The 18,835-nt window shown below is 37.4% G+C and overlaps 1 protein-coding gene across 3 annotated transcripts; it reads right to left on the bottom strand.

Moving 5' to 3' along the window:
* Positions 1-628: 628 nt before the first annotated feature.
* CISD1 (CDGSH iron sulfur domain 1) lies at positions 629-18,406 on the bottom strand. Of its 3 annotated transcripts, XM_043476256.1 has the most exons (5): positions 18,031-18,191; positions 16,433-16,449; positions 11,943-12,037; positions 10,687-10,892; positions 629-1,038 (listed from the first exon to the last, which is right to left on the bottom strand). In XM_043476256.1, exons 1-5 carry the CDS (start codon positions 18,067-18,069, stop codon positions 949-951), a joined length of 447 nt encoding a protein of 148 aa, XP_043332191.1. In that variant the 5' UTR covers positions 18,070-18,191; the 3' UTR covers positions 629-948. The 3 variants fall into 3 exon arrangements, with proteins under 3 accessions (XP_043332191.1, XP_043332192.1, XP_043332193.1); XM_043476257.1 differs by lacking the exons at positions 16,433-16,449; positions 18,031-18,191 and adding an exon at positions 14,333-14,371 and having other exon boundaries at positions 11,943-12,152; XM_043476258.1 differs by lacking the exons at positions 11,943-12,037; positions 16,433-16,449; positions 18,031-18,191 and adding an exon at positions 18,235-18,406.
* Between the last annotated feature and the right edge of the window lie 429 nt (positions 18,407-18,835).

The raw sequence follows: 18,835 nt of genomic DNA, 5'->3' as shown, positions 1-18,835 counted from the left end.
TTATATAATTTAAAAGAGGATATGATTCTTATTTTTCTCCCCAAAATAGTTTCTTTTGTAACCATATGCCTGTTGATTGAGAATGAGGGAATAAAAATCTTCCCATACCTTTGATCTACCCTCATTATCACTATTTCTGCCAAGGATGTGTGTTTAGCATTTAAGAGACTTGGCATTATGTGCTCCAATTCCTTCAGTGTCCCCAGTTCAAGTGCTTGCCACTCCTTGGTGAGAATTCTGGAACATAACATTTTAAGATAGCCTTCATGACAACTTAAAATCTCATATTAATTTGATCTAAACTTCCACTATTGGTTTCCTTAATGGATTGATTAAATATCCAGGAAGATGAATACAAAAAAGTTACTGTCCCTTTATTACTGACCTGGCCCACTTATAATTAAGCAGAATCAACATTCAAAGTTCATTTTGATTGAAAACACAGGAACTGTATTTTCTTAGTATCAGTACTACGATCAAGAAGAAACCCAAGGTCATAATAGTTTTTCCTAGACTGTTATTAGGAGATTAATGTAGCTTAATCACACCCATTTTACTTTCTAGGCTAAGTAATATTAAATGGTGATTAATTCTTCTTTGAAACTTACAAGTACAATCTGCACATACATGATTTTGAGAATAATTTAATACGTTAACTTTGACATACAACTATATTCTAATGTCAGTTTTAATTGTAAAGAAACAGATCCTTACAAGACCAAAATAACCCACAGGCCATGAGATTGGTTTTTTGTTTTTCCTTTTTTGTTTCAAGAGATGTGCACCACAATGGTTCCACAAGTAAGGCAAATGCCGTGAATATGAAAGCTATAGTTTACCACACATCTAGAACCCAGGGGAGGTGAATTAGATGGAAGTGGTAGTCATTCTAATTAAACAATCAGGAAACATCATGACAAGTTGGTTTGCAGCATCAAAAGTGTCCATTTAAGTGTCTTTTTTCTTAATGATCAGAGGTCCCACGTTGTCTCCAGTTTCTTCATTGTGTTTTGTGTGAGATCCATCACAGAGTGGGAACTAGGAAGAGAAAGAATGTGAAATGTCTAACTGCAAAATCAGTATTATGTTTGGCAGAGTAGGGTGACACTTAATTCACATGTGTAACACGATAACTCAGTAGACTTTTCTGGGCTACCTTAGAGATGGTTTTCTGAATGAGCATATGTGAAGTGTACACACTAAGGAGGAGGAAGAAATTGACTTGTGGATAAAACGCAGATCATTAACTGCATTTCCATTTGTGATATCTGCTTATGGATGAGAAAAACCTTTTTAATGTTTATGTATTAGTCATATTTCCTTTCTAGTGAATTGTATCCCTGACCTATCTACTGGAAAGAGTCTAAGTTCATAATTTGTTCAAAATCAATCTGTTCATTATCCTTCTGCTAATCAACTTTATAGCAATTTTTCACCCCAACCGTTTTTAATTTGCTTATTTGTTCATATACTTCTCTACTTTCATACAAATAAGCAAGTATTTCCCTTGTTAACATCCGTCATGGAGACTTCTTTCTCCCGGAGATGTGATAAATTTCCATTCGTTTTCAAGATCTCACATTTTAGATAAAACAGACATTTTGGTGTCCAGTGGGAGGAAAATGGACAAAATTAAATATCTAACACTGTGTTTCCCAAAGTGAGCTCTGTAATCTAAGAAGTCCTGCAAAATATTCTAATTTGGTTTCATTTCGTACACAAAAAACATATACAGTTCTCTTGATTCACAACATATATTGTTACTTTAAAGAGGATCTACTATTAAAAACACATATACATGGGGTGGGAGATGGGAGGGCTGGTTCAGGAGGGAAGGGACATATGTATACCTGTGGCGGATTCATGTTGACGTATGGCAGAACCAACACAATATTGTAAAGCAATTATCCTCCAATAAAAACATACACAGATACACACATAATTTTAACCTCAAATTTCCCAGGCTGACTGGATTTACAAACACTTCTCCTTTGACGTCCATTATCATCATGTTCTGTGGAATGCAATTTGCAAAATGCTGTTCTAAGAACAGCACTAAGAACCTGTTGCTTCAGTATTATTAGAAGTGGTTACCTCCCAAATTGTTATACCTTTATTCAAAATTTTATCAAAATTAAGTCTACATATAAAGTGCTTATTTATAGGTTCCACATTATCATATTCATCAGCTTACTATGAGATAATGACTGTGTTTAAAACTGCTTCACTATTAGGCAGGGCTGGTTTTCCTTCACAGTTCTTTGTTAAAACTTTCCGATTTATCCTTTACCTATTTATTCTTCCAAATAAATCTGAGAGTTTTTGGGCCAAGTCCTATTTTATTTCTCTTCTGTTCTTCACCCTCAGGTCTCATGCATTTTTCTGATAAGAACATTTCTGCTTTATATGTTTTACAGGTATTAAGTATAATATTTTCATATCTGACTATTCTTGATATATATCACATATATATATAAATAAATATTTGTGTGTGTGTGCCTGTATATCACTTGTTTTTTGCAAGTATATCCTTCTGTTGTTAAATGATAAAAATAAGAACTCAACAATGTTTTTAGGTGTCTCCTCAGGATTTTACAATTATCAGTAAATTATTTTCTTTCCTTCTATATTTTACCTTTGATTTTTATTTCATGTCAAATGATGATACCTAGCATCTTTGTTTTATTCTTTTTGTCTGGAACGTACCTTCACTCTAGAATCTAGCTTCACTGTTTGGTATGAGGTACACTCTTCCACTGAAGGAGCCTATTTAGAAGAGTAAAGTACTAGGAGTCTTGGTCTGAAGAGTAAAAATCACCTTATTACTCCATCAAGGAAGTATAATTTTCAGTACCTGAAACTAGACAATGATGGTATATAATCTTTAACTTTGATGAAATGTGTCTAAGACTAAAATAATATTTAGTTGATGTTAAAGAAATTCAATCTTAATTTTACTATCTGTATATAATTCTGAGAGGCAGTAAATTAGTTAAAAACTACCTTGAAAAAAACTCAAGGTATCATCATATTGTAAATTTCTAGATGTAAAGTCTATCCTGGGGTAGCAATGTGATATATATGAAATTTATGTTGTTTCTGTCAGTAAGATGTGGCACAGTATATTCGTATTAAAAACAAGTCCTTGCAGCAAAAACATTAACTCAAGCTTTCAGGGTTTTCTTGCATGGATGACAAAACAGGCCATACAAAAATCAAATCAAAATCCAATGTATTCCACAGCAAAGAACAGCATTTCAAAGTGACATATATTTAGTATACAAACACAGGTGATTTTACAGTGAGTAAAAAAGTTTGCATTGTAAAAAAAAAAAACCCTCCATTTTTATAAATTGGGATCGACATATACACACTACTGTATATAAAATAGATGAACTACTCTGTAATGATTTATACGGGAAAAGAAACTAGAGTGGATATACATATATGTGTAACTGATTCACTCTGCTCTACACCTGAAACTAACACAACATTGTAAATCAATTATACTCCCCTCCCCTCTCCCAGAGGGCTTCCCTTGTGGCTCAGCTGGTAAAGAATCCGCCCGCAATGCAGGAGACCTGCTTTCGATCCCGAAATTGGGAAGATCCCCTGGAGAAGGCAACAGCTACTCACTGCAGTATTCTGGCCTGGAGAATTCCACGGACTGTATAGTCCATGGGGTCACAGAGTCAGACACGACTGAGTGACTTTCACTTACGTTTCTCCTCCAAAAAAAAGAGTGACCAAGTAGACCTTGGCTATTTCTTAACTTTTATGCTTTTTTAAAAGTATATAAAGCTTTGCATGCCTTTAAAATGTAAACTCAGGATTCAAAATCATTCTGTTCAGAGGCACATATATCTTTTAATAGTACTTCCTATATTACCTAACATTAGTCAGAATAATCTCCCAAACTTGATGTGAAGATTAGGCATTCTATATTTATCCATTAGAGATTTCTTATTTTAAGATGATGAGAAGACCCGACTTTTTTTTCCCCCACAAACAACAAAGAGCCAAAATGAGTTATTTCAAGAAAGGATTAGCAATTTCATAAAAATATGCTGTATGTATTAAAGAAATATATTTATTAAAATTAACTCATATTTCTGAATACAGTATAAACTAATGAATGTTAATTATTGGTACAAAAATTCAAGTGGCAAATTATCTGACAATATTTGTGTTTTTCAGAAAGTGTCTCATTTCATTTTTAACCTCTCTGTGCAGGAGAAAGAAAACATGTGGTGGATATATACTTTTGAGCATAATCTAGGAGGTATAGCAGTTTTTGTATCAAATAATAATATAATGAAAACATGAATTTTATTAGCCCTCTTTCATTTAAAATTTTATGTGTGTTAAAAATGTCAAGCAAAGGGCTGAAATTAAAAAAAAACACAAAGGGTATATTTAACTCAGTTCATGTAGTACCAATACTTAAAAGAATCAGAAAACTGATGAGGAGAAAACGTTTAGCTCACAGATGATTCTAAATTTGTTCTAAGATGTCACTGTTTGTTTATTAACAAATCCTGGAGAAAATTTTGAGAATTAAACTGGCTGAATTCTCTGTATGTCCAGAAAATATCCTATCATTTGTTAACCCAATTAGAAAATTACAAATCCCAAACAGCTTTACAACTAGAGAAGACAGGGTGTGGAGAAGAGATGGGAATAAATGTTTAGGGGAAAAAAAACTCTAGAGATCCTTGTTCTCCTCTTGGAAAGCTAGCAAACTCGGCAGGATGTTCATAAGAAAACACAAAATGTGTTTCTTCTTAATGGTCGGTTCTTCTAATGGTTGGTAACAGAAATTAAGCTGCTTCTGTTTTTAGGGAGATTCAACATGGAGATAAATAAACACTCCTTATTGAATTATCTATTCTACTTGTAAAAAAAAAAAAAAAAAACAAAAAAAACAACTGAATCTTCCTTCTCTAAACTCTGTATTTTTACTTAGAGTTTGGATTATAATTTCCAAGGAGGCTGCCTGGGGCCATTTGGCTCATTACCATAAATTGTTCTGAGGAATGAACTTGCTTTGGTAGAGAAAGAAAATAAAAGCAATGAGATCTTTCAGACTACAAGAGAGAATATGACATTTTATACCATTCTTGTGTACTTAACTTTAGCAAAGTTAAGCATAAGATAATAGGAAAATACATAAGAAAAAATTAAGACTTTACAAGACTGTCTTCATATGGATTGAGCAAGTGATGTAACCAATGTTTAGAATATCGTGTCTGTGAAGAAAGGTAGTCAGTGCAATGCACCTCTAACCATTAATGGGATGGAGACTTTCCATAATCACACCCCAGCCCCCCCCCAAAAAAACAAACCTACCACAAATTCTGAAGTTGTAAAGCAAAGAAAATGATTCTCCAGTTACATTTCATTTCAGTTTCAGCTGAGCTCCTGATAAGAACTGGCTCATCTTTCCTCTTATTTCTCGGTCTGCTTTCTCCTTCGGTCCTTGTTCAAACTTTCTCCTGCCTACCCAACGGCCACCACACAACTGAGTAAATGATGTAACCTATTGGAGGTGCGTAGGGGGTGGGGATCTAGTAAGACTGCTGAACACTGCTCCCTCTGATATCAAGGTTCCCTCACCTTGTCTTGAAAGACTATTTCTTGTTAAGGCCGAGTCTCAAATCATTGCGTGTACTCTTGTTTTCTTCCACCCTCTCCACACACCACTGTCTCAGGTGGGATTTCTCCCTGTAGTTGTTTTAATCATTTCCTCTGTAGTGGCTCCTTTTTCTCTCACTTTACTTAGGGATAGCCCTCTTGTGAAATACTATGAAACAGGCCAGTTTCTGAAGAGCAGAGCCAAACCAGTGGGGCGGGGTGTGGGTGGGAAGAGAGGAGCATGCATGTTAAAAGCATGTAATTTCTGAACATGACTAAGAGATCTGATTCATTAGGTCTGAGAAAACTGCTCAAAATGTTAGAAACACCCAACAGATTACTAGTGACTGTACCTTAAGAATGAATGAGAGGAGAGATGGACAAATGAAGAGTATGGGATTAACAGATATAAACTACCACACATAAAAAATAGATAAGCAATATGGATTTACCATAGAGCACAGAGAATTATATCCAACATCTTGTAATAACCTATAATGGAATATAATCAGCAAAAACTCCCCAAAACTGAATCACTACACTGTACACCTGAAACTTACACAATATTTTTTTTTTAACTTTTTATTTTGTATTGGGGTATAGCTGATTAACAAGCAGTGTTGTGATAGTTTCAGGTGAATAGCAAAGAGACCCAGCCAAACATATACATTGAAACTTACACAATATTGTAAACTGACTATACTTCCGATAAAAAAAGAATGAATTAAAATTGAATTAGCTTATATCACAGGCAACTTTTTTTTTTGGATAGGAGTTTAAATTTTGTTATATTATTAGTATTATAAAAACAACTGGTTTATATGAAGAAAAACTACTGAATATAAACTCAATATAGCCATCCAATCAAAGTTATCGGTTATAAGCCTTCTGTGCATAGACATGTAAATATATGACTTGGCACCTGTGTGACAACCTTAAGAACCTCAGGAATGTGCGGACTTTCCAAAAATTTCTGGAGAGCAAGCACATCCACTAATTTGAAAAGCATTCAAAGTGATCTCTGAATTCATTCATGTGGGAATAAAAAGTGCCCAAGCTTCAGTGAAAATTTAGAACTGACAAATCATAGATGTAAAGAGGATTAATAATGACATAAAAGACTAGCTTAAAAAGAAAGAAGACATTGAGAAAATTGAAACATTTAAACCATTAGCTTGTGTCCATTTGTGATTTTTCCTGAAATACTTGAGATTTTAGTTTGTAAAAGTCCATATTTGAAAAAAAAAAAAGTCCATATTTGCTTTACTGACCCTTTGTTGCTGTTTTTCAGTCGCTTAGTCGTGTCCAACTCTTTGTGATCCCATGGACTGCAGCATGCCAGGCTCCTCTGTCCTTCACCATCTCCTGGAGTTTGCTCAAATTCATGTCCATTGAGTTGGTGATGCTATTTAACCATCTCATCCTATGCCACACCTTTCTCCTTTTGCCTTCAGTCTTTCTCAGTATCAGGGTTAATTCCAATGAGTTGTGCCTTTGCATAAGGTGTCCAAAGTATTGGAGCTTCAGTTTCAGCATTGGTCTTTCAAATGACTCTTCAGGGTTTATTTCCTTTAGGATCAACCGGTTTGATCTCCTTGCAGTCCAAACAACCAACCAAAGAAAACACTCTTTACTTGGCTTCACTCAAGCAGTCATTGTATTTCTTTTTCTTTCCATTCAGTGTCATATTTACACATTCATACTGTAACCAACTTGGACACAGCTCCTATTCTAATTATTCTGTCCAAATGATGCCAAAAGGTCAATTGCTTAACCCCACAGTCTTAGTATAATAGTCTATTCACCTTCTTGTCTTTTGCACATGCTGACGTTCGTAACAAAATCTTCTTTGAAATTTTTCTCTTTTTCACACTGAAGCCATGATATTCTTAGTTTACATTTAGCTCTGGTGTCCATTTCATCTCCTTTTTTTGGCTCTTTTTCCTTTTTAGAAGATGCAGAAAATTCTCCAAAGATTTCTTACTTAGCCCTTCCTTGACTTTTATCTGTATCAAGGATCTGCTGCACTCCTACCCTTGACTCACAGTTCTGCTGATTGCCATCTCCAACCCTGATGTCTCAACTTTAGTCCCGCACTTCAGACTGTCTGCTGAATGTTTCCATTCAAATGTCACCTCAATGTCACTCTTTGAAATTGCACTCTTCATTGGTGTGCTGAAAAATCAGCCATTCACTCCGAATTCCTTATTTCCATTGATGGTACCATCTCATCTAACCCTACAATCCTATCTTAAGCAAGACACTTCAGTGAGCTTCAGTTTTCCTCCCTCAATCTTCTGCACAAATCATTCACAGCTAATCCTTCCTTCACTGGCTAATCCTTCCTTCAAAATGTTTCATGTATCTGTTCATTTTTCTTCATTCCCACAGTAAGCACTCTGGTTTCAGTATAACTTTATGTCTGAACTCCCTGACAGGGAGCTCCCCCATGTTGGGAGGCAAACTCCTTGCGAAGGAGGGAAGGGGGCAGGGCACAATCTTGAGAAGAATGACGTAGCCCAAGGACATGACATAAACTGATTAGAACCAAACAGGTCCAAGATGGCGAACAAGTCGACTTCCACTATAACTTAAGCCCCCATATAAGATCGCTGTAATACTGGGTTCCAGTCTCCACCACATGGGTTCAAGTCCCAGCCACGTGGGCTACAGTCCCAAGCAGGTTTCTCGCTGGGTTCGAGACCCAGAACATGGGTTCAAGTTCCAGTTTGAGGTGAACTGTTTCCTTGGTACTTAAGATTTTTGATTTGGACTTATTCTTTCGAGGAAGGAGGTGCAAGGACCAGACTAGAGTCTTCACTGATTCATCTTCCCAGGGGGCAATTGAACTCCTATGGATATCACTAAGTTTTTCCAGAAAATTCGAGCCCACAGTGTAACAAGCTCTTTCTTTTATTTAAAGCACCCATAGTGCACCAACTATACATATCTATGACACCTGCTGTTTCACTATTTAAATGTTTCCACACATGTATCTAGTAGTAGAAGCTAAATGAACTATTTAAGATCACTGACTAAAGAACCAATACAACTCTGGACTTAGAAATTCCTTAATTTCTAAAGATGTTACTTTTTATATCTTGGTGAGCAACTACAGAATGAAACCTATTCTAGGTGTTAATTAAGAAAAACAGATCTAGTCTATAGAATATTATTGAGGATTATTTTCTAGCAACCTCAATAGTAATGTATAAACAATCCCACACTCCAAATGAACAGTGCTCTTCTGAAGGAACAATTTGTTGTAACGGGACTATTAATTTTTGGTTCATATTCCGTATGTTCATCAAGCAGTTTTCAAGCAGAATGACATAATCTAAGTGGTCTATCACCATTGGATTATACAACATCAACTGCAGCCAGAGAAGGGCGTGAGTAGAATATGCTTTCTAGTACCTGGTATGTGACTTCTTCCTTATCTGCAACATGTAATTTGTGATAATGGCTTTCCACTGTGGGACAAGGTCCCTGATACAACTTGCTTTCAGAAATAGATACATCATTTTTATTGTCTATGTTCTTAGGCCTGATGGTGTCAAATCTATTGTATTTAAATGCTAAATAGTGGAAGTACACACAATATGTCATCATATTTCTCTAAATATACCAGAAATTCTAAAGTCATTCAATGTATGAAGCTTTTCAAGATGACCTCAGAAGAACATTTTACCATCTTTAGGTCACTAGCTGTCATCACTATCTAGAAGCTGCAGGTATCACAGAGATACTTCCAAATGGAACTTGATAAAATGCAATTTTCACAAAAGAAAAAAAGATACAAAAAAATCTTGGGTTAGATATTCAAATGTAGGAGCTGCAACTTAAAGAAAGCTTAGGATACAGGGTCAGTAAATATGTACCAGGTAAGAAATCTTCAGGGGCAATTTTCTAACAGTTTCTCTTGATATTTCTTTTTTTTTAAACTAGCATTTAATTTTTATTTGTTTAAAAAAAAAAAACTTTTTATTTTCTGTTGAGGTATAAAGCAAAGTAAAGTGAGTCACTCAGTCATGTCTGACTCTTTGCGACCCCATGGACTGTATAGTCCATGGAATTCTCCAGGCCAGATCACTGGAGTGGGTAGTAGCCTTTCCCTTCTCCAGGGGATCTTCCCAACCCACGGATTGAACCCAGGTCTCCTAGCATTGTAGGTAGATTCTTTACCAGCTGAGCCACAAGAGAAGCTTAAGAATACTGGGATGGGTAGCCTATCCCTTCTCCAGGGGATCTTCCTGACCCAGGAATCGAATCCTGCGTTGCAGGAGGATTCTTTACCAACAGAGCTACTAGCTGATTAACAAACAATGTTGTGATAGTTTCAGGTGAATCACTAGATATTTCCAAATCTTGTCCTAGAATCTAGGAGCTTGAAATCCCAAGAGGGGAAAAAAAAAAAAAAAGAACCTCTTCTATTTCTCTTTGTATTTATTTATTATTTTATTTAATTTTTTGTTTCTCTTTTTATTTAGGCTGCATACTCCTTTTCCTGGGATAGTGGACACTAAGACACACTTGGGGAGGAAATTCTAAACGTAAGGAAAGGAATTTTTCCCTCTTCTTTGGCAAAAAATATGGTTACATTCACCTAACTCAACGAGGGTGTGATGTAACTTTACTTCATGGTGGTTATACATTTCAGTAAATATATTTCTGAAGAGTACACAGAAAATAGAGAAAACAGAGATTCCATTAAAAAGAGAAAGAAAAGAAGAAGGCGTGGTGGTGGTGTAGTTGCTAAGTCGTGTCTGATTCTTGCGACCCCATGGACTGCAGCCCACCAGACTCCTCTGTCCATGGGACTTTCCAGGCAAGAATTCTGGAATGGGTTGCCATTTCCTTCTCCAAGGGATCATCCTGATCCAAGGACTCCAGGTCTCCTGCATTGCAGGTGGATTCTTTACTGATTGAGACACCAGGGAAGCCCAAAGAACAGATATCTTAACAATTCTTGATGATGCTAGCTTGACAGAATAGTTTAAAAAGAAATGTTACATAAACATGACATTGACATGAAGGACTTGTTTCTCTTACCTTTTTGGATCTCCAACAACGGCAGTACACGGCTTTATCTCCCAAATCCTCCATGTCAAAAGCATGTACTACCTTGGGGTTGTCTTTCTGGATGTGAGGGTTTACCATAGATTTGTTGCGATGATCTTTAACATAAAATCTTTTGTAAGCTAGATAACCAATTGCAGCTGTTCCAGCAGCAATGGTAACAGCTGCGATCCATTCAACTAGAGTAGGGAAGGAAAACAGGAAGAATTACTAAAACCAAAATGCCTACTAATAATCTAACAACAATGTTCAGGAAATCCAAGTTTTGAGTATTAAGCATCCCACAAAGGTTTTTAATGTTAACAAAATGATCAGAACACACTGGTGTAGTAGTCCCTTGTTAAAACTTTCCCCAGCCCTTACTGAGGCAATTGTATATTTTCTATTGAGTGACGTTAGCTAAATTAAGATAGAAGAGAGAAACGTAAAAATTATTCCATGGTTGGAGAAGGAAAAACAAGGCTTAGTAATCATTTAAAAGTGTTCATAAATAGATTTAAAGTAACCTGTGAGCCTGCACATACCTATAGCTTAATAAAAAAAAAAAGGCAAAATAACTCTGATACATAATGAAAATCAGATTACAAAGAAGGCCATAAAAATTCAGGTTACAAACAAGACCCACTTATCCCTCTTACTATCAGGAGGTGATTATGTTAACAAAATGACTCATTAGAGTTCATTTAAATAGTAGGTCCTTTAGTCATTTAAAAATGAATAACCTCAAAGAGAAATGCTATCCAAAGAAAAAGCAAGAAAGGACAAATAAAATTAAACCAACCCTTAATAATAAACATTCAAAGGAATATATCCAGCAGTATTCTGGTCTTCAAGTCATGCAAATTTTTTTGTTTGTTTTTTAATTTCAAAGTGTCTCATTAAAATAAAAACCAGAATATACTAATTTCATAGAAAATATAATTATGGTTAGATTCTCCTTTAATAAATTCTAAATTTCCATGATCCACTAGTGGATGATATGAATTCTCTACAAATTCATTTTAAATTTAATCACTGTTTGTATGGCTGAGTCCCTTCACTGTTCAGCTGAAACTATCACAACATTGTTAATAGACTAAACCTCAATACAGAATGTTTTCAGTGTTAAAAAAAAAAAATTAATGACATTTTCCTGCCCAATTATTTGCTTGACTAATAGGCCATCTATTTATTCTTTTTTAAAGTAGCTTTTCAAGGATCCCTTGGAAATCCAAGCACTTAAAAACTACCCCAGTTCCAGAGAATTGTGGAGAGAAGAGGGTGCTGCATAGTCTGGTTAGCCTCAGCCTCAGAGGAGAGTTGTCTAGTCCCAGCATGGAATGGACTGCAGGAAGAAGTTGAACAGGGGTCAGGATAAACACACTGGACTGCGTCCCAGCATTTCCTGAGTCAGATCTTCTCACTGTTTGAAATAAGTTCCCAGACTATCAAGTAAAGCCCTAGAGAGATAAGTACAAAAAACACATTCCAAAGCCAAATAAAAACATAAAATGAATAATTAACTGTATGGCTTACTTGCACTACTGAGTCAAATTTCTTATTGTACTAATGTGAGTAATCACTGAATCTAATTGTACCTTACATAAAATTGGAGCTCATTCTTACAAAACTCTAATGGAAAGAAACAAGCATTCTACACTTAGTTCCTTTTATCTTAGTCTTCTCTTCTAGCTTGTTTAATAATTTAGTTTTTATCAAGTGTTTCTAATTAGCATGTTCCTTGGCTCCTGTTTTCAACCACAGTATTTTTCTCTGCGAAAAAATTTAGTTTGTTTTTCTGGCAACATAACCCTTCTGTTCCTCCCTGCTATAATCCCCTAAAACAAACATTAACTTTATACCCTTCCCATGTGCTGCATGACTGAGAAAAGTTAATAAGTCATTTGAGAGTTTCAAACCTTTGGCCTCATTGAAAGATATTTTCAAAAAAAAAATAAAAAAAAAGAAAGATATTTTCAGCTACACACCTTGTATAGATTTGTCTTGAATGCTATGTCTCATTAATCAAAAATTTTTACAAAATTTCTTTCTGTATTACAAATGTTATTTTTTTCCCTCAGTGATAAAGGATATATATTTTTTGTTTTTGGTGCCACTGTACATCTTATGGGATCTTAGTTCCCTGACCAGGGATTGAACCCAGGCTCATGGCAATAAAGGCATGGAGTCCTAACTGCTGGATTGCTGGAGAGTTTCCTGCCTTGAATTTTACCTGCTTCATAGTATCATTCTGTGGCAAATCCAAGCAGGGCTAACACTAGCTCTGATTTCTAGTTTGATTCAAGATCTTCCTTTCTGACACATTTTTTCAATCACGGAATTACCTTGAGAAAATGTCAGGAGGTATGGGAATCCACTTCTTAGCTAAGGGAAAGCCACTCTGAATAGCTAATTACCCATCACAAAATGGGCTAAAATAGAGCTTTGAAGGTATATATTCAATTATGTTTTCTGAATGCTGAATCCTTAGGGCAAACTTACAAGTGGGAAACAGCCAAAAGACTGAAATAAAATAATTCCCTAAATGCTGTTGATCTTAGTTACTCCTTACTTTTGAGGTGAAATTTGAAGTATTGCTAACATATTTGTTTTAATGGTGCCTACATAGTACATGAAGGTCTGAGATTGAAAAAGAGCTATAATTGGCTAGGATTAATTTGTCTCAAAACATGTACTCTGTTACCCTAACCCAAGGAGGGTCACTTATGACAGTATATAAATTTCACGGCACCATATGTGTGCTAGGGAAATGGCTTTGCATTTGCTCCAGTGAGTTTGATAGAATCATACAGTCAGATAAGGTCTTAAGAAAACAACTTCCATCCCTCCCTCCTTCCCAAATTCTAATTCTCTAACCTCATTAGAGACAAATGTAAAAGTTCCCAGAATAAGAAAAATGTTGCTGTCTTATCATTTCATTACTGCAGCCTGAATCAGTCTTTCTGGCAAAAAGCTATGGATGCCACTGGCAACTCTAGGGAAAAGAGAGAAAAGGGAACTATATGGAGATAGACGAGAATAATGATGGATTCAAAAGTCAACAATTACAATGGACAAGGAATTGAAAACTCAAGACAGTAAACAGATAAAAGCAATAAGCAAAACCCAAGTCACATTTAGTTCTTGATAGTGTATACGTCTATGAAGAACAGACACAATCTCAGGGTAAACAAGGGATTTTATCAAGACCTAATTTCTAAAGATATTTCAGTTGGCACCTTTCAGACATTCTTTCAAAATTGGGGTCCAGAAATATCCTGAGCTTTATTTCTGCCTCTTCTAGTTACCCTTACTTCCCTTTTTTGTACGCCTCTCTCAATGTACAGTAGTCCTATAGTTAGATCAAATGCTTACTTTGCTTAACAATGCTTTCTATCTATACAATTATCACATGTGCCAATATAGAAAATACAAAAAATACATTTTGAAATAATCCTTCCCTTTCTTACTCTTCCCTTGGCTTACATTCTTTGTATATAATCTTTGGTTTTCTTAGTATTAATTACAGATAGAGAAAACATCAACTTATTCCCAAATCCCACACCCTCATTTATAACTCATTTCTTAACTTTTCTTTACTGTGGGACTCATTTGCTTTAACCCAAGACAGAAACCTCACCCTGCTTCTTTTCCTTTAGCCCCTTGGCCCCAAACTGTCCTCTCCTGACCAGTGTCAACTGCCATGGAATCAGAATGTACCCTCCGCCTCAGGAGACGGGGAGGGGAGCTGGGCTTAAATCTCTGCCTTTCTCGGGTCTCCCTCAGCTCCGTAGGCTATGCTTGGTAATGTTTTTCTTTCCAGGCCCAGTGTACAGGCAGTGTCCAATGTTAGTTCAATGAAAAGATATAACAGATTCCTAATTTGAATTTGCTACTCCATCTGTCCATCCTACTATCACATTGCTCTCACAAAAATGACTTCTCTATGGCCTCATCTTATCCTTCAGTATCAAAGTGTGGAATTCAAATACTTCCTGAGATTAAAAATAAAACTTCATGATGGAACGCTTCAGACCAACACAGAAAATAGTGTACTGAACTCCCATTTATCCTCACTCAGCTCCAACAAATATCAATTCTCTGCCAATCTTGTTTCATCGACAGCTCCCAAGTCCCTTCATTATTTATTGTTTATAACCTATAGGAGCCATCGCCTTTATTTGTGTATGATCTGCACATTCCTTCTCAGATAAAAAACAAATCCTTGAATAGTTACTTTAAATGACTCAATAAATTTATTGAGCCCAAGCAGTATTTTTATATGTTGAGATTAAATGGAATGGAGAATTATAGTTAGTTTCAATAAAAGAGACAACAATATAACAGAGGATTAGTTTTGGTTACACGCATCGTAGTGCTGGTGGCTTCCCTGATGGTTCAGTCGGTAAAAAATCCCCCTGCAACATAGGAGACCAGGGTTGGAAAGATCCCCTGGAGAAGGAAATGGCAACCACTCCAGTATTCTTGCCTAGAAAATCCCATGGACAGAGGAGTCTGGCGGGCTACAGTCCATGGGGTCGCAAAAAGTCAGACACCACTTGGCAACTAAACCAGCACCTCCATTGTAGTGCTCAGGGTTTGGGTTACATAACAAAGCACAAGGCAGATAGCCTAACACCTATTTCATACCCTGAGAGTAAAGTAGAAGGAAAGGTATTAAGGATGGGAGCAGATTCAATGAGTTTTAGAGACACAGAGGAGCAAGAAGTTTAGTAAACTTCCTAGAAGTAACCTATTGGGTATGAGGAAGAGTCATTCGAGAACGGGACTCTGTAGCAGTGAAAGCTGCTTAATGTTTCTTATAGTTTCTAAAACTGTAATAAATATTTGCGGTCCTATAAAAAGGGGCTTTTCAGGTGGCACTAGTGATAAAGAATCTGCCTGCTAATACAGGAGATGCAAGAGTCTCAGGTTCAATCCCTGGGTCAGGAAGATCTCCTGGAGTAGGAAATGGCAACCCACCCCAGTATTCTTGCCTGGAAAATTTCAAGGACAGAGTCTATCAAGCCATAGTCCATGGGGTCACAAAGAATTGGACACGACTGAGCACACATACAAACACACACTCACAGACATTACATAAAAAGTATGTTTGGTATAAGAATGTCAATTATACATCAGTAAGGAAAAAAAGTGGGTACCAAAAGCCATCTCTCTGACTGGGATTGTTGGATTACAATTCCAATTACTCATCCTCATTGCCTCTCCCAGATTCATGTCCTGACCTGATCTGCATTCATTTTATTTCTATCCCAACCATTATTTTTTAAAATTTATTTTATTATTCTTATTATAATTTATTTATTTAATTTTTGGGTGAGGTGAGTGGCATACAGGATCTTAGTTCCCCGACCAAGGACGGATCCCAGGACCCCTGCATTGGAAGTGAGTGGGTGACAGTCTCTCAGTAGTGTCTGACTCTTTGCAGTGCCACGGACTGTAGCCCACCAGGCTTTTCTGTCCATGGAAATCTCCAGGCAAGAATACTGGAGTGGGTTGCCATTTCCTTCTCTAGGGGATCTTCCCCACCCAGGGATCAAACACGGGTCTCCAGCATTGCAGGCAGATTCTTTACCATCTGAGCCACCCCGGAAGCTTACTATTAAGAGACACTTCCAAGCATAAAGATAGGTCAACTTAAAAAGTATCAGCAGATACATGCTTGACTTTATCTTAGACCTATAGACAATATATTAGAATATGTAATGAATCCACACACCTTTTCCAAAGGCATACCTGAAATAGAAGTAGCAATAAAGTTATAAATGACAATCATCAATCAGATGAAATAATTTAGATGAAGATTTTCTCTAAGAGATTTGCTACTCCATCTGTCCAGAGTCCTAACCACCAGACCCTCAAGGAAGTCTCCCACCCATTATTTCTTTCCCTGAATATAGACAAGAATTCTGCATGCATATACACACCCTTTTTTTAAAATTTAACATTTATTTATATCGTGCTTTGTTGTTATGGTGGGTTTAGTTGCCAAGTCGTGTCTGACTCTTTTGTGACCCCATGGACTGTGGCCCACCAGGTTCCTCTGTCCAGGGCCAAATGCCATCTTATTCCCTTTATAACAATATAATATATACACAAACTATAAAACATATATATATAATTCACTTACTTAACTGAGAAAAGACATGATCATCCTCCCCCAAATCAAAAGATTTAAGCTGATTTTCAATCTATAGCAATGAACAGGTTTGGTTTAAAAACAGAGTAGAAGAATTTGAGATCCAGATGGATATTCTGTCCCTTGCCACACCACAGTATTTGTGGAAGAAGGCACCCATAGAGGTGATTTACAAAGGCTCTGGGCCCCTCCCCATAGTCCTCACAACAATCCTTATGCTTTTAGGTGAAATAAAAACTTTCAAAACTTCAAAATAAGTTGTGCAAATAACCAGCTCTTCTACACTGCATTAGTAATTTAAAAATGTCATGCGTTATCACTCTCATTCAGTTAGGTAACTTTTGGCTACAAGTGAATTCGCCAATTTATAGAATTTATTACAAAATTAGGGCACAAGTTATCAGGGATCTGTTACAGAACCTGGCACTAAATGAATCAATAATGCTATTTTAATTAACTTCTGGACAATCTCTTTACCTAACTACTTTTACAGGCAACCAAACTCTGAGGTGTGGCGTTTTATATCTGGGCAAAGATCACTTCTATCACGCACCGGGTATAATTATTATATTAACAATTATATTACCACTAAGAGTTGCTATAAAGTGAAGCTCCATATTAACTGACTTCTAGAAAGTCCCTTAATTTTAATCGGACCTTCTGTGAAGTAACATTTCAGAAAACTAGGTACCAGCACTAGGGAAGCAAGGTTGAGAAACGTGAAGGCTCAACGAGCTGTTTTCAAATCCTCTCTCCTGGACTACCGCCACGGAGCGCCAGATGCCAGAGGCATAATTGAAAAAAAAGAAAAAAAAAAAAAAAAAAAACACCCCCAAACTGGTAAAACTGAAGACTTCGGATTGCGTTTCTTCCTTTTAAAAAAAATGTGCAAAACTAAGATGTGATTAGTCATGCCTCGCTTGAGAGCTGCAGGAAACCCACGTTTTCACTCCACGGTGATTTAAACCTTGAGAAGAGGGGAGGGTTTTTTTTTTTTTTTTTGCTTTTGTTTTCACCTTTCCTTTTTCCCAAGCCCTGTGACCTAACAGAGAGGAGTTTCAGGGGAGAACAAGAAAAGCTAGCAGAGTACGGGGATCATTAGGATTTAGGGTTTGGCTAGCTAGGGGAAACGAGGTCTAGACCTGGGTAGATACCTGCATGGCCCCCACGCCACTTACGCCCCGCGATCGTAGCCTGATCTCGCCCCTTTGTCCCATGCGGTCCGGGGAACCTGCAGGCCCGTGGAGCTTTTGCCCTTCTCTATTTCAAGGTTATAGGACTGGCGGGAACGCACGGCAGCAATATCAGTCCAAGGAGGTGCTGAGTAAGCTGCAACCAATGCGCAGGCCGCCAGGCGCACCCACTCCCATGCCCCACTTCACCTCGTACGCTGGAAGTCATACTCATGGCGCCGTCACTTGCAAGGGTGTGCACAGGACACTTGAGCACAAACCGGCTCGCGCGGACAGCAGGACTCAAGGTGCGACAGGCGTACGTCCTAAGGGCACTGACTCCAGGCAGCTAACGCGCAGGCGCCGCGACTGGCCGTCAGCACGTGTGTATTAAGCACCCGGGCTGATACTGAGCATGCGCGGAGCTGAGTCCCGGCCCTTTAGGAAGTGTTGACTACGGATTTTGACAGCCACAACAGGAGGGAGGAGGAAGAGACCGAGAGAGATAGCAACTGAGTTTGCGCAATCCTGAGGGGCTTGGTCCTAGAGCCCAGCGGACCCACCTTTGGAATAGGGAGTCCGGGCCAGGTTTTCTGTCTCTCCCAGGTGTGCGGATTTATGGGGGCGGATTGTCTGTGCTGATATAACACTTGCCATAGTCGGATATCTAAGGTTTCACTCCCAAATTTCTTGCTTAGTCTGGTACCTGTAAGGCCAGGTCCAGTTTTCATTTGAAATGCCAAACACAGGAACCAACTGTGGTGTCCCATCCCAGAATCTCCCCCTCGCTCCCAGTGTGCACCCCCCCCCC

This window comes from Cervus canadensis, chromosome 8, assembly GCF_019320065.1.
Source record: "Cervus canadensis isolate Bull #8, Minnesota chromosome 8, ASM1932006v1, whole genome shotgun sequence".
In the NCBI taxonomy this organism is placed as follows: Eukaryota; Metazoa; Chordata; class Mammalia; order Artiodactyla; family Cervidae; genus Cervus; species Cervus canadensis.
This window is presented reverse-complemented; position numbering and strand designations above follow the sequence as displayed.